Source organism: Hippopotamus amphibius, chromosome 5, assembly GCF_030028045.1.
Source record: "Hippopotamus amphibius kiboko isolate mHipAmp2 chromosome 5, mHipAmp2.hap2, whole genome shotgun sequence".
In the NCBI taxonomy this organism is placed as follows: Eukaryota; Metazoa; Chordata; class Mammalia; order Artiodactyla; family Hippopotamidae; genus Hippopotamus; species Hippopotamus amphibius.
Window position 1 is genome coordinate 53,947,760 of NC_080190.1, and position 16,493 is coordinate 53,964,252.

General features: G+C 36.2%; 1 protein-coding gene across 3 annotated transcripts in view; it reads right to left on the bottom strand.

The window, feature by feature from the left end:
• CCSER2 (coiled-coil serine rich protein 2) overlaps window positions 1-16,493 on the bottom strand; it is a 155,258-nt gene that overhangs the window by 48,578 nt on the left and 90,187 nt on the right. For all 3 annotated transcript variants that reach the window (XM_057735102.1, XM_057735103.1, XM_057735104.1), the window contains one exon: window positions 935-1,018. In XM_057735102.1, the coding sequence (XP_057591085.1) occupies window positions 935-1,018 (84 nt within the window). The remainder of the gene's footprint in view (window positions 1-934; window positions 1,019-16,493) is intronic.

The window sequence follows — 16,493 nt, forward strand, 5'->3', positions numbered from 1 at the left end:
GACCCCTAATACCAAGCTTGGCCACTTGACCCGTTTTGGAAGGGACACATTTACATCCAAGCAGAATCCACATGGTATCCTGCCAAAGCTACTTTCCTTCAGGTACAAAAAACATGTCCCAGGATAAGGGCTGATGCTTCAACCTGGATCCCAGAACGAAGAGGACACATGAAGTCCCACTAATCTACAATCAAAATGCAACATATTGAGAAATAACAAGTAAGAGCTAAACTTTTGTTATTGTAAGCCACCAATATTTTGAGGTTGTTACTACAGACAAGCAGCACACACTGAGCAGCATACCTTGAAAATCGAATGTGAAAGGAAACCATAATTTTACTTGGAAACATGAAAGACATCAAGAATACCTGTATGTGCTTAAGAAATAAATAAATGATTCAGGCAGATGCAAAAAACAAAAAGAACTTTCTTCAACTAAAAGCAGACCTAAAGATAGGAACTACAAAAAAATATACCTTCAAATACCAAAATGCATCTGCATTCTATAATTATATTTTTAAACATGAAAAAAAATAAACTGTCATTTTCAGCTAATATTTCTTCAGTGTTGTGATTATATATGAGAAGTACCGTATTGTTTTAATTTTTATTGGCAGTCATATTTTTAAAACTGTTATTCATAATTATGAAAAAAGAATTTAATGATTTAATTTTTTTAAAAAAGAATCCTGCACCAATATTAATACAGGGACATATGACTATCCAACTGATAAAACAAACTCAAATTAAAGCACCAGAGGATTATCATTTTAACTTAATAAGGTAGAAAAGTTAAAAGCAAATCTGATTAAAAACTAAGACAGCAAAGCTGCACTTTTATTTATTATTAAATGTTTTAATTATTATTGCTTCATAATGTTAATAATAAAAATATATTTTTGAAAAATTCAGCATAACTACCTAGTCATCATACCTTGTTTATCTGATCACCATCTTCTGGTTCCGGACTAGAGGGCAATGAGAGTTGAACATCATGCAATGAACCACTTCCATCATGCTGTCAGAAAGAAGAGGAAAATGCAAGATTAATACAATTAACTGTAGACATTCAGTTCAACCTGAATTCACCCCAGACCAAACGCTAGCATGACAAATGGGAAATAAGATTTTTGAAATCTCTTTTTCATCTCTATGCACTGGTAGAAAGAAATATGGAAGAGGGAAATAACAGAGCTCAGGAAAGAATATTTTGTGAAAATAAATAACATACACTATATAAGTTGATGATGCAGAAAGCCACTGAAAGTTTTAGAGTGGGAAAAGGAATATGGGAAATTTTCTAAAAAATTTTAAGATTACCTCACCTATGAAAAATGTAAAATAGAAGTCAAACTTGAATCAGATGTGCTGTTTTGCATGTAAAGGAGTCAGAAACAATAATATTAAATGGCTCAAAGGACTGACCACAAAATCATTTGATGAAAAATACTAGACACATGAGCATACATATTGCATGACTCTATTTATATGAAGTTTGAAAAAAAGGCAAAACTAATTTATGCTGCTAAAAATCAGAAGAACAGTGATTGACTTGGGAAAAGGGTGTTGACAGTAAAGTGAGTTATAACCCATAAGAATGCTGGAAATGTTCTATAGCTTGTCTGTATGGTGGTTACATGGGTACATACAAATGAAAAGTACAAGTTTTACACTTAAGAACAGTAAACCTTAAGCACTTTTCTGATGTATGCTATACCTCAATTGAAAAAATTGAAAAAATTAAATTTTTGTTATTAAACCCAATTTAAGAAAAAAATGACAGGATAATATTAAGTCCTACCCCTTGCTGAAATGGTTTAGGATAACCAGCTAAAAATGGCACATTCAATGATTCACAGACAACCTTAAGAAAGACGAACCAGAAAACAATATGCCTGGGATGATGGTGAGGGACTGAGGCCCTGACCAAGGCAGTACTACTGTGGCTCCACACCTTATTTGTTCAGATGATACCTAGCTGCCTTGGGACACACACTGAATCAGCAACATTCAAAAGAGCACTACCATAGCAACCTTCCTCAGACCTATCTGTCCTAAAGGAAATCTCCCAGACTATGGAAATGTCCTGCATTGAAATAGGAGTGCTAAAATAGGAGACATCCGTGTATAGACTGTTTTCGTCTTTATTTATTGTACTGTATACCTATTGAATCAGAATCTCTAGCGATGAGGCCTAGGAATGAGTGCTTAGAAAAATTCAGTAGGTAATAGTGATTGACAGTGAAGTATTAGCATTTGTAAGATTTCCAGCAGAGATAAATTACATTTGTATTGGTGATGCCATATAGACATTAAGAATTTGACCTAAAAGAGAGAGAAAAAAAAAAGAATTTGACCTGAGAGAGACTGTAACATCCTAATGAATAACAAATGTCCTCAGAACACATTAAAAAAAAAGTTTAAAAGAAAAGACGAAAGAAATTTTTACAAGACTCATCTCAGTAAGAAAGCTCCTCTGCCTTGACATATAAAAACAGGGTGAGTCCTACATACAAGTATATATTTGAGAAAAAAAGGGACTGTAAAATTTGACTGATTTCCCAACAGCCACAGTAACTTCCTGCTCACTGCAAAGCAGGAACACCAAGAAATAGGAAACAACAACAAGCTCACACTGCTTAGCCTTGGACATGGGTGTAGTTGTGGGAAGTGTGCAGCAGAACAGAAAAAATAATACATCAGCTTTCATTGTAGAGGAATAAAAAGGGGAGCCAAGGGAAATAGAAAATACCAGGAAGTCAAGAAGCAAGTGACTCCAGAAAGTTGTATGTAAATTTCTAGGTTCACCACTCCTGAGCACCACACTTGCTGGATCTGATCCTAAATAGCATTTCAAAGACTTTGAGAAATAAACTAAGTCCACTGCCCAGGTCTCAAGCTAGCTTTTGGAAGGTATACACTCAAAACGGATCCAGCAAGCATGGCAAAGGCTCTGGAAACAACTGATATTACAACCACAATCCAAAGGTGGCTAATTGGAACTTGCAGTGTGACCCCAACCAGATCATCTCTCTGCTTTAAAAAAAAAAAAAAAAAAAAAAAAAAACAATATCCTTCATAAGATTTAATAAGATCAAGAGTCTCACAACACAACAAACATCTAAGATGTAATCCAAAATTACTCAAAGTACAAACAACAAAGAAAATCTCAACTCACACAGAGAAAGATAATCAACAAACATCAATGACAAAGCAAAAGAGAAGTTGAAATTAATTAGAAGAGACTTTAATAGAGCTATTGTAAAAATTCTCCAAAAGTAAGGGTGAACTCTTAAAGGGAATGGAAAGAGAAAGTCTCAGCAAAGACAGAATATACAAAGTGGAAACAAATGAAAATTTTAGAACTGCAAAGATTCAATAACAAAATTTTAAATGCACTAAATGGACTAGCATTTGAGGTAACAGAGCGAACTTGAAGATAGATCAATAGAAGTCATCCAATCTGAACAATGAAGAGAAAAAAGGATGGGGGTAGTCAAGTTGAGGTCATACTGGGTTAGGGTGGGGCCTAAATCTAATATGACTGGTGTCCCTGCAAGAAGAAAGACATTTGGAGGCACAGGTCATGTGAAAATGGAAGCGGACTGGAGTGATACATCTACAAGCCAAGGAATGCCCAGGATTGCCAGCAACCTCCGGAAGCTGGAGGGGCAAGGAAGGTCCCTCTCCTACAGCCTTCAGAGAACACATGGCCCTGATGATACCGTGAGTTCAGATTTCTAGCTTCTAGAACTATGAGAGAATAAATTTCGGTTTATGCCACCCAGCTTGCGGTACTTTGTTATGGCAGCCCTGGAAAACTAATGTAAGACCTAACTAATACAACAAAAGCAAACAAAAAGAGAGAAACATCAGATGAATCTCAACATCCAAGGAAAATAAAGCTGACACAGCAATATTATTATAACATAAGAGGTTATAATTAAGGAATAAAGACGAAAAGTATTAATAAGGAAAGGCTTTAATTAGTGATTATAGGAACACTCCACCAAGAAAATGTGCCAATCATAAAGGTTCGTATACCTAATAAAACATACTAAAGATACAAAAAGATGAATAGAAATATTGCTACATAAAACATAGAGAATATATATCCTATTCAAACAAACATAAAAGTCACAAAAACTGACCATGCTCCAAGCCACGGGTTAATAAACTACAGTCCACAAGACAAATCCAGTCAACTGCCTATTTTTATTATAGTCCATGAGCTAAAAATGGTTTCTACATTTTTAAATGGTTACATTTTAAATGATTTCAGTAATATCTACATAACATCATCAACTTTGCCTCTTACCTGAAAAGAGTAAAATATTTACTATGTGGCCAAGGAAAAGTTTTCTACCACCTTCTTTAGGACACAGAGGAAATGTCAACACATTCCAAAGATTTTATATCATATAGTTATTATTCTTTATTATTAATGTACTAAGATTAGAAATTAATTAAAAAGCAAGTCCCGTACACCAAACCAACATTGTGAAAACTGAAAAACTTCTAAATAAATTTATAGTACAGCCCAAGACAATCACTAGTCATTAATGTTTACGTTATCGCCATGTCTCAATGGGGAAAAAAGCCTTCTAATTTTTTTTAACAGACTAGTAGTCTAGATTTAAGAGATCAAAGAAGGAAAAAGCTATTATTTCCATCAAAGCACAAAAGCTTAAAGACCATGAATATAATCTCCTTCAATCAAGAATAAAGCCACCTACCCTCCAAATAACTGTGAAACTAAATAATGGTAGTACTCTCTATAAAACCTTGACTAAGATGAAAAGTGTTCAGGCCAAAATTAGCAAACATTTTGAGGCAAGTTGTTTTAAGCAGGGGGCAAGAGGAGAAACCATAAAATGTAGATAAAACATTCTCTTTCTGAAAAACACGTAATAACAGCCATGCATGCAATGTTTATGATTCATGCTACACATATTAAGGAGTTAACATTTACTGACCAGCGCTTAGCACTGTTCTAAGCATTGTACATAACATATTTAATAAATGCAAGATGCAAAAATAATACATAAAAACTATAAACCACCACTGCACAAAAGTAAGCAATTCATAGTTAACTGATTATCCAAGTATTCTGGCTGCTTTTCTAGGTGAAGTGTCTTAGCAGTGTCTATGGGTTCTACTTAGGATTTTTGAACTCTGAATGCAATTAACCTTAAGTTGATTAACTCATGTCATTAGCCTCTTACTAAAGATTCAAAGAGATAGGTAAACCTTCCTCTGTTCTAAGAGGGAGATGTTCACCATCTTTCACTCTTCTTTTTTGACAAAGCATAAGGTAAACTTTTGTTCTAATATTAAATTCTTCACATATTAACTTGTTGGAAAACCCTATAACAAACTCCATCTTACCCAGGTGCTTCCATTAGTTTGCAAAAACTGGGATCTTCCTATGAGTTCCAGAGCAGCTGCAATGGACATGGACACTTGAAATGACTAACCAAAAAGTTTGGCAGCGTTGACCAATCTCTGCTGACAAGCAGCATCAGTGATGTCAACAAAGCTGCCTTGTGTTTCAGATATGCTACAACACAATCACAAGAGGCATCCTAGGAAAGGGAGTAGAGGAAGAGGAGAGATTTTTTCATTTTCTTTTCAAAGTCACTTTTTTAAAAAACAAAAGTATATGGACGAAGATCACATCACACAAACTGCAGAATGTGCACTGGGAATAATTTTTGAGTAATACTGTAATTCACCTATGGGATTAAAAAATCTAATGATTCAAGCTACATTTGGAAGCATTTTAAAAATTTAAGCGTGATAAAGCCTGATTTTCAATAAGTGTTTCAGAGATGAGTTGATCCTTACAGATAGTTGGGATGAAGACATTTTCAAAAGAGAAAATCTACCTGGCATTCAAATTGACTAGAACATTGTTACACATGGGTAAAGTCTGTAACATTCTAAGCAAACCTTATTTACAAATTTCTTCTGTAAAGACTTTTTATTAATCCTAAGTGTTTAATTTGTACACATCTGACTCAGGATATCCTTTTCTATAGTTTTCTTTTGTCACCTAAAAATATTAGTTGTAGCTTTCTTCTAATTTTTCTACATCAAAAACAATTTAACCCTTCAAACCATCTGAGTTTACTATTATAAAAAAGAAACTAAGTAATGCTTCTATACTACTGAGTTTTTCTCAACATTTCAAAACCCTTCTGTGTCCAACTGATTGATTAATTGATTGATTGAATGATTGATTGACTGATTGATTTGGCTGCACTGGGTCTAGTTGCGGCACTTGGGATCTTTTTTGTCGTGTGCAGGATCTTTTAGTTGCAGCATGCAGAATCTTTAGTTGCAGCATGCAGGATCTAGTCCCTTGACCAGGGATCAAACCTGGGCCCCCTGCATTGGGAGCACAGAGTCTTAGCCACTGGAACACCAGAGAAGTCCCCAACTGATTTTAGCAGATACTTCAGCACATATTTCTATTCTCTTCCACTGCTCTATGTTTCTATTTGTATCAATATTATACCCTGCTCTAAAGGGATTTTCCCTCCTCTTTCCTCCTTCTTAATGTACACAAATCTTATACTTTGGTGTTAACAATTTTGGAGTCATTCTGATGAATCCCAAAATAAAACTTGTGATTTTGGCTCAAATTGTTTTACATCTACCAAGAGTACTGGGAAGAACTACAGGTTCCAATCATACACTCAGATCGTATCTTATCTTTGCTCTTTCAAACACATCATTCTTCCCACCCACCCAATGTGCTCCCCAAACCCCCACTGTGGGAGACAGGTCTCCCATGTGCTTCTCATGGATCAGATTCCCTGGCAATGCCCTGGAGGGAAATGCTAAGGAGTTCCCATGAGATCTGGCTTCCGGGGAATTGTTTAGGAGCTAGATGGACCCCAACAGCAGTGTGTGCCCCGGAAGTTCTGGCCTATGGCCCGGTCTATCCCTACACAGCTTGGACCTGGGGACTGATCCCAGGGAGCCTGGATGTCGAATCAGTGTGACACAGCAACACATCAGTCTTATAATTATTTAATACTTGTATGTTCTCCTAGACTATAATGTAGTTGTCTCAGTTACTACACTAATATTCATGGATTAAGATAATTTTTATAATATTTAGCCTTCCTATAGAACATAAGTATTTTCTCTAAATCTTTTTTTTTTTCCCCAAGGCAATTTAAACTTTATTTAGTTTTGGCTAAAATAGATGTTACATGGAAATTTTTTCACGTTGATTTAGGGTATCATACAATAGCACTAAATAAAACAATTATTTTTTAAACTGATGTATGGATTCAGGGATTTGAAGAGAACCAGAGAATCTTTTATCTACACAGAGTCAAAACAAGTAAATACATGTTGATATATCAGCAAGTGTACTGCCTTCTGAATAACCCATATATGTTATGTATAGGTTATGCTGAATTTTAATTGGTCTCTCAACTTCAGCTCAAAGGCACCATCAACGTTTGCTGTACCATCAATGTTTGCCATTAAGTATTGTTAAATTCTTAGTTTAGGACTGTGGTTCTTTAAGTTAGGAATTTATGAATGCCTTCTTTTTTTAAATAATTTTTTATTCGAGTATAGTTGATTTATAATATTGTGTTAGTTTCTGCTGTACAGCAAAGTGAGTCAGTTATATACATACATATATCCATCTACTCTTTTTTAGATTCTATTCCCATATAGGTCATTACAGAGTACTGTAAACCTTTTATACTAAGTTTTGCAGGGTTCTTTATAAAACATCATAAATATCTCTCAGATTTATTAATGATTTAATGTTTTATTGATGCAGTGGTTATTTCATTATTTTCAATTTAAATCTTTGATTTATTATCCTTGGAGTCTTGAGTATAGTACTGTTTAATCTACTAGAACAGGTTTTTTTTTGGACTATGTCCCAAAATAAGGAATACATCTTACAACTCAACCATGTACACATATACTTGAATATGTGTGCATGTGTATGTGTGTGTGTGTGAGCATGCATGTATGTACCTAAAAAGGATGGCAGATGGATAGATGGATGGTACACAGATAAAGAGATACAGATACCATACCAAAAACAAATTTCACAAAATATTTGTCCTGATTACACATGATGCCCCTTGATAGTTTCTACACTATTCTATTTACTTTATTAGGGGGAAAAAAGTCTAGTTATGATGGAGAAAATTTACTTCAAAACCCACTAACCAGTTGTAACGCGTAGTTTTAAGAACAATGCACTGGATATAGGACAAGAATAATGTCTTCTTTCTTTTCATCTTCTTTACTACCACAATCCTTGATACTCAACAAGTACTTAAAGTATACTGAATGATAAAGTAACAATAAATGGATACTAAATTAAATGGAATTGGCTTTTTGAGCAGCTACATAAAATTATGAGCAATGCAAGCAATTAAAACCCCTTGACCTTCACATTTTTATCATTGTTGATGTTGCTATTGTCAGTATTATAACAGCCAACATTTATTAATTGCTTTCTATGCATCAGACACTATGCTTAGCACTTTATCTGAATTTCTTCATGCTTTCTTTATAACAGTCCTGAGATGGGAGATATTATAATCTCTATTTCTTTTATGAGGAAATTTAGGCATGGGAAGTTTAAGTAATTTAATGTATCCAAGATCACAAGTGGAAAAATAACCTAAATTCAAATTCTAATTTTTTGAATACATCTTTTATTATTAACTTTCATCACTATTCTAGAAATTAAACATTATCCCAATTAACCCACAACTAAAAACAACTCAAATGTCTATTAACAGGTAAATGGAAAGAAATAAAATTGTGGTAGATTTATGTATAACAGAATGCTATTCAACAATAAAAAGGAATGTACTGAAACTCACAAAACACAGATGCGTATCAGAGCCATTGTGGTGAGTGACAAAATCCAGCAACAAAAAAAGCACACATTGGATAGAAAAAGACAAAATTTTTTGATGAAATTCTAGAAGGGCAAAACTTTAGTAACAGAAAGCAGAGCAATGGCTGCCTGGGCCAGGTTTGAGAGAAGACTGATTCCAAAGGGACATGAGAGGATTTTAGCAGTAATAAAGCTGTACTATATCTTGATTGTGGTGGTGGTGGTTACACAACTGTATATATTCATCATAACTCAAACTATATACTTAAAATGGGCACACTTTATTTGAATGCAAATTCTACCTTGATAAAGGTAAATTTTTCAATAATTTTTTAAAAATTTGCTTCCACTTCCTCCTCACTTTCCTTTATCTTCCTGAATAAGCCATTAGGTGAGACAGAAAAAGATAAATCTCCACCCTAAAGGACAGCCCAGCACAGGGTTTCAGAATCTAAGTAGGTTGAGAAACATGTGCCTGCAGGGGGTCGGCTTACCAAGGCATGTGAGAGCCCAAAAGTGTGAAAAGGGCATCCACAGAGGGGATGGGGGAACAATCTGATACCAGAGTCAAACCTGAATAGGATGAGGAGGGCACATGCACACAGCGGCAGCCTGGTGTGGGCTGTCAGAGTCCAACCTGGGTGGGGTGGGCATACTCCCACGGCATGGCTTGCAGAGGGCTACCAGGGCTCAAGCAGCATGAAGAGGGCATCTTTGCAGGAAAAGGCCCAGTGTAAGGTGTCAGGCCCAAGTAGGGCTAAGAGGGCATCCATGTGCAGGCATCAACTGACATGTGGTGTCAAGCCCAGGCAGAGTGAAGAGACATCCGTGGGAGGAGGAGACTGGGGTGCGGTATCCAAACCCAGAGAGCTGACAAGGAGTCACAGCCCAAGTAGGGTAAAGAAGGTGTACACAGGGGAGCACCCAGGCATAAGGATTCAGAATCTTAGAGGGGTGAGGAGGGCAACTGCACAGGAGAGGTGGTGAGAAGCTGGTTATAGTAAGGAGAATTGGTAAAAGAGTAAATATATTAAGGTCACCAACGCCAAGAGAAAACTGAGGAAGTACCACAGTTCGAAGAAAGCCACAGAAACATGATAACTAAAAGCAATGTGTGAATCTAAACTGGATCTTTCTGCTATAAAGGACACTACCGGGACAAACGGCAAAATCTGAACAGGCTCTGAGGATTAAATGGTAGTAATGTGTCAATGTTGATTTCCTGATTTTGAAATGCAGAGTAAAGCCACAATTAAATATCACTAGATTCCCATTACATGACAAAAATTAAGAAGTTTCATAATATGAAGTGTTGCTTAGATGTAGAACAACGGAAAAAACGCATCTACTACTTGAAGGGAGTGAAACAAATTGAACATTTTTGGAAAATAGTTTGGTATTTCTAGAGTAGAATATTTCTATGCCTCATGATTCAGAAATTCCACTCCTAGTTACTCCAGAAGAATTTTCACACTAGGAAAACTTCATATCAGTATTATTTGTCATAGCAAAAAAGAAACTGGAAAGAAACAAAGTGGACATCAAGAGTAAAATGGAGAAAGAAATTGTTCACAGAATTGGACAGTGCAAATATGAAAATTTATGAAGCAGAACTAAACATAAATATGAAAGAACCTTAAAGAAAATGCTGAATGGAAGAAGCAATTCACAGAGAAAAACAGTATAATTTCATTTATATAAACTTCTAAAAGAGGCAAAACTAGTATTCACAAGGACACAAACAGAGACAGTTAAAAATTAACAGGAAAAGCAAGGGAAATACTAGATTCTGGAAAGGGAAGGCACTACAATCAGAAAGGATCACACAGGGAGCTTCTTAATGTCTCACTCCTTATCCTGGGTGGTGAGTACAAACCTGTTTCACATTGTTCATTAAAGTGTACCCTTATGCTGTATATGCTCTTTTTATGTATATTTTATAAGTTTATTTTTCGTGGAATGATGAGAAAACTCTGGGGATAGAGAAGCATGAGTTCCTGACTTTTCTGTGGTTCTCTGCCACCAATTGGCAATCATTCAGCAGCTCCTCATCTCTTAGTGCACTCACCCCGGATGCTGCTGCTGTAAATATTCCATCCACCTGCCACTGCACCCATGCATCCATTCCCACCCATACAGACAGAGAGATAAAGAGATAGGAACAGACAGAGACAGAGACAGACAAGAGAATTATGTGAGGAACCAACTACTGGTTTCATTCTCAACAATGAAACTAGGAGGAAATGAGAAAACAAAACATTTGTACACCATACTTCGCAGTTCATAAAACATTATGAGGTTGAGTCAAAAATTATCCGCACTCGGCTATATTAAAACTTCTGTTGCTGCACTATTTTATCAGCACTTTCCGTTCAAGGCTACTGACTCCCCACTCACTGCTGTGCAGCTGTAAACGTGTTACACATCAGTTCCTTTCTAACTGGGGCGTGAGCAAAAATGGACGCCCACTTGTGATTTGCACAAAAGAAGAGCAGCGAGCAGTGATTTGTTCTTTGTGGTCTGAGGGTATTATACCTGGTGCCGTTATTTATCGAAGGCTTTGCACAGTATGGAGAAAGTGTTTTGTCACAAAGAAGTGTGTATGAATGGATAGAGAAGTTCAAGAAACGTCGCACAAGTGTTAGCCATCAAGAAGGAGCCAGACACCCGTCCACATCCACGGCTGATGACAACATTGAGCGTACATGTGAAATGATTCTGTCAAATAGATGAGTGACAGTGGATTGTGCGGCAAATCATTTGCAGATCAGCCCATGGCTCTGCCTACGAAATAATCCATGACAGATGTAGGTTTCGAAAAGTTTGTGCTGAAGCCCAAACTCTGGATTAAACGCAGAGGACTGCTATCCAAGGGTGTTGTGATCTTGCACGACAATGCATGTCTGCACACTTCTGTCCACATTGTCAACACTCTGCAAAAACTTCATTTTGAGGTGTTAAAGCATCCTCCCTATAGTCCTAATCTTGCTCCACTGGACTTTCACCTGTTTGGTCACTTGAAAACGTCCCTATAAGGACGAAGATTCACTTCTGATGAAGAAGTGAAGACACTGGTGCATTCGTAGCTTGCAGATCGGCCTAAAACATTTTTTAACAAGGGAATACGAAAGCTTGTTGACATAAGGGCAAAGTGTATTGAAAAGCAAGGAGATTATGTTGAAAAATGATTTATTTGTCTTTTCTAAAAGTTAAAATAAATTCTACAGCCAGGGTGTGGATAATTTTTGACTCACCCTCGTATATACTTCTTTATTTTTATCCCCAAAACAGAGTATGAATCATCAGGATCAAATATTTTGCAATCCCAAAGAAAAATGTCATAAAGAGATACCATCATGTTCTTCTCACTACTCCACCTTAGATTTTTCATTTCTCACTCCAAGGTCAAAACAGATGCTGAATGTGATAATATGATAAAAGCAAACAGGGAAAATAATGAAATGAGAGTAGAGAAAATGGATTAGCATAACCACTCTGGAAAACTGTTTTACAGTATCTACTAAAGCTGATTACACTCACAGGTATATACCCAACAAAAATGCCCATGTATGTTCACCAAAAGACATATACATCAGAATAATGTAGCAGCTCTATTCATAATAACCAAAAACTGCCTAAGTGCCTATGAACTGTAGAACAAATGAAATAAACTGTGGTATGTTCACATCATGTAATACTCTATAGCAATAAGAAAAAATGCAAAAAATGAATGATTCACAAATAAAATATTGAGCGAAAGAAGCCAGACACAAAAAGGGAATATAATATACTCCCTTCTTTTATGTAAAGTTCAAACACAGGCAAACTCGTCAATGTTTTCAGAAATCAGGTAGTCACCATTAGCAATGCAGGTTAATGACTAAAACGGGCTTCTATTCTGGGGTCCTGGTAATGTTCTTTTTCTTGTTGGGTGCTAGGTCCATGCATATTTTCAGTTTCTGAAAACTGACTCAGATAGACATTTATGAACTGTACCCTTCTCTATATGCATATGATGCTCTAAGTGGTTGAAACAGGAAGTAGAGAATTAAAGTAAGGAGACAAGACACCACTAAATTTTTTTTATTCTGTATGTGCCCATGTCTTCAGTTCAGGATCAAAAGTTCTTATTTAAAATTCTCTAAATTAGGTAATAAAATATGAGAAGTATTATCCTAAGATATTTCAAAAACCTTGGGCTTAAAATACATTCTGCGTTAGTATGCAACCAGGTGACCTTGAGAAACACAATAAACCTGGGAGTCTCAGTTTTCTGACCATTAAAATAGGATCACTGCCATCCTCCCTATCCCATAGTACTGAGAAACAAAATAAAGTTCATGAAAGCACTGTTTAAACTGTGAAGTATCCTTGAGCTGCATATAACAAAAACAAAAAATAGATCAAAACTAAACACAATGGTTTACAATTTTTAAATTATATTTGTGTGCGTTGATAACTTTGTACAAGGGAACTCAAATACAGAGGCCTATTTAATAAACCATTGCTCTGGGTTTGGCTGAAGGGATGCAAGGCGATGGTGAAGACAGTGCTAGAGGCTGCCTTCACTCTCCTCTTCCTGCTGTACCCCAGCGTATCTCCTAGAATTAGCTCTCTGAGCCTCAACTTCTTCAACTATGAGATGAAGCCAATATCACCTACTTTTTAAGAATTAGAGATAATATACATTACAGAACCTAGAAGAATGCCCAGTATGAAATGTATGACCACCATATAAAATTTTTACATACAACTCTGAAAGACATACATGAAAGAGAAGACTTTTTAAAAACTTTAAGCTGAAACTTGGATGTCCTCAACAGCCTCCTAAATATTATGACTTAAGTCACTCTCTCTGCTATTCATTTTCCATAAATTCCTTCAAGTAATATTTTTAAAATACCAATTTGGCCATGTCATTCATCCCAGCTTATTACTGTCCACAGAATAATGCTCAAGTTCCTTTTGTGGCACACGGATCCTTTACAATCTGCCCTAAGCCTATTTATCATTCTTGCCTCTTCCCTAATACCCTACGTTTTAACCATATCCAATTTTTAACTGATCTTTAAATAGGATACATACTTTTTCAATAGCTTTTTATTTTTTTTCCAAAACAGTAAATATATATTGTAGAAAACCAGAAACTAGAAAATGTAGATTTTTTAAAAAAGACCACATTCTCACCACCCAGGTATCATGTTACTACTTTAGTGCATATCCTCTGGAGATACAGGTATACCGATATATAGAGATAAAGATATATGATCATAATGCACATCCTGCTTTATAACCTGCTTTTCCACTTCAGTAATATTCTACCTCATCTAATACATAGGCCATATTCAAATTTCCCCAATTAAGCCAAAATGTCCTTTACAGTTATCTGTCCAACCAGGTTCCAATCCAGAATCTCACACTGTATCTAGCTATTTCTTAAATTCCTTTTAAGGTAGCACTGTCACTTCCCTGTACTAAATTTTTAGGACACTAGTAAGCTGAAGGGCCACCACTATCTTTCCTATAGAATTTCCAACCATTTGAATTTCTCTGGTTACTGTCTTAACCTTCTATCACTTGTTTCTCCTGTAAAAAGGAAATTGTAAATAATGACTTAAGGAATAAAAATTAAATATTTTTGCCTAGAATATAAACATAATTCTGTGTATCACATGAGAAGATACACACTATCTGGCTAGTTCAACTCATTAGTGATGGGAAAACTAATTACTGGATCGGGGTGATGGCAATTTGATCTCTCCAATGAACAATTATGTGTTTTTATAAGTTAGTAAGTAAGTTATATGATGTTATTTTGGTACTATGTGAATTGGCTGGGAAAGCATAGCTCTCTCACCTAATGGCTGTAACAATAATTAATAACCCCAGCATAAATTTCATTTATGGAATTTCATTAGGGTTTGTAAAATGATGTTTCTCCAATTGTATCACACTTTCTACATTTCTTTGCTGGCATTCTTCAGCAAAGATGAATTATCTTTCATGAAGGATCTCTTTATAGTTACTGAAATATATACCCTACTACATCATGCAGCATAAGTTCTTAATCACTTTCCATTAATAAACTTTTTTAAGTAAGAAGTTGTATGAAAAGTCACCTCAAAGTGTACCAAATGAGCCCTGGTCTTTCTGGCTTTCTCTTTGTTGAGTACCTTATATACTTGTGGGTTTTCTCTCAGTCAACACAGCTAATACTTTCAAGAACTTGTGCCTTTGCGTGTGCCAGCTTCCCTGATCTCCCCAAAATTCTTCAACCTGATAAACTCAACTTTCAGGAAGCAAAATATCAATGTCTCTAAAATGGCATACAGTGAATCTCTACATCTCCATTCCCAGGGCATCTTCTCTCTTGCATACTACATAAAGATACCTCTGATATAACATTTGGTTGCCTATCTTTTTCATTCCCTGGATGTTTCTTTTACAGGTAAGGACAGTATCTTATACCAGGATTAGTCACAGTTTGATTTGCAGAACAGTTCTGGTCCACAAGATGTTTCCTGTCTATGACACAATAAAAAGCTTGGACCAGAATATAAATCATGTAGTCACTAAACATACTGTTTAGTTTGGCTCAGTTTTTTTCCCTGGTAACAAGAATTTGTGGAAGAAGGATAAAATGTGTTGACGTCTATTCTGGCAAGAGCTACTTTAACTCTAGTGGACCAGAAACAGAAATTTCATGTACAAGTTACTTTAAATAGTACGGCTAATCATCAGTTTACCATTACTACCAAGAACACAAAAGGAATATAAACAACTGTTGGTAGAGAAAGAAGGCAGTGTAGCAGGAGTGGGGACAATGAGCATGTCAAGATATCCCTTCTAAGGTAAAGATAAGTTATTGAATCTGGATCTTCTTACAACCAAAAAAAGATGTACAATGCCTAGTGGACCTCTTTGGATTTTGAATGCAACATATTTCTCATTTGGATGTGTTATTTCAGCTCACTGACCAAGTGACCAGAACAGCTGCTAGTTTTGAGTAGGGCCCAGAAGACTCTGCAACAGGTCCAGGTCCAGAGTGTGCAACTGCTCTGCCACTTGGGTCATATACGATCCAGCAGATCCCCTGGTACCTGAAGTGACAGTGGCAGATAGGGATGCTGTTTGGAGACTTTAGCAGGCCTCCATAGGTGAATCTCACTGTAGGCCCTTAGGATTTTGGAGCAAAGTCCAGCCATCCTCTGCAAATAACTACTCTCCTTTTGAGAAAAAGCTCTTGTTCTGCTACTGGATCTCAGCTGTGACTAAATGTTTAACCTTGAGCCACCAAGCTACCATGCTACCTGAACTGACCATCATGAACTGCTATTATCTAATACAGAAAGCCATGAAGTTGGGTGTGTATATCAATATTCCATCATCAAATCGAAGTGGTATATATGTGATCAAGCCATACGTACCTGACGATACAAGTAAGTTACATGAAAAAGTGGCCCACATGCCCATGGTCCCTACTCCTGCTATACAACCTTCTCTCTCAGCCTGCACTATAGCCTCATGGGGAATTCTCTACAATCAGTTGATGGCGGAAGAGAAGACACAGGTCTGGTTTACAGACAGTTCTGTACAACAT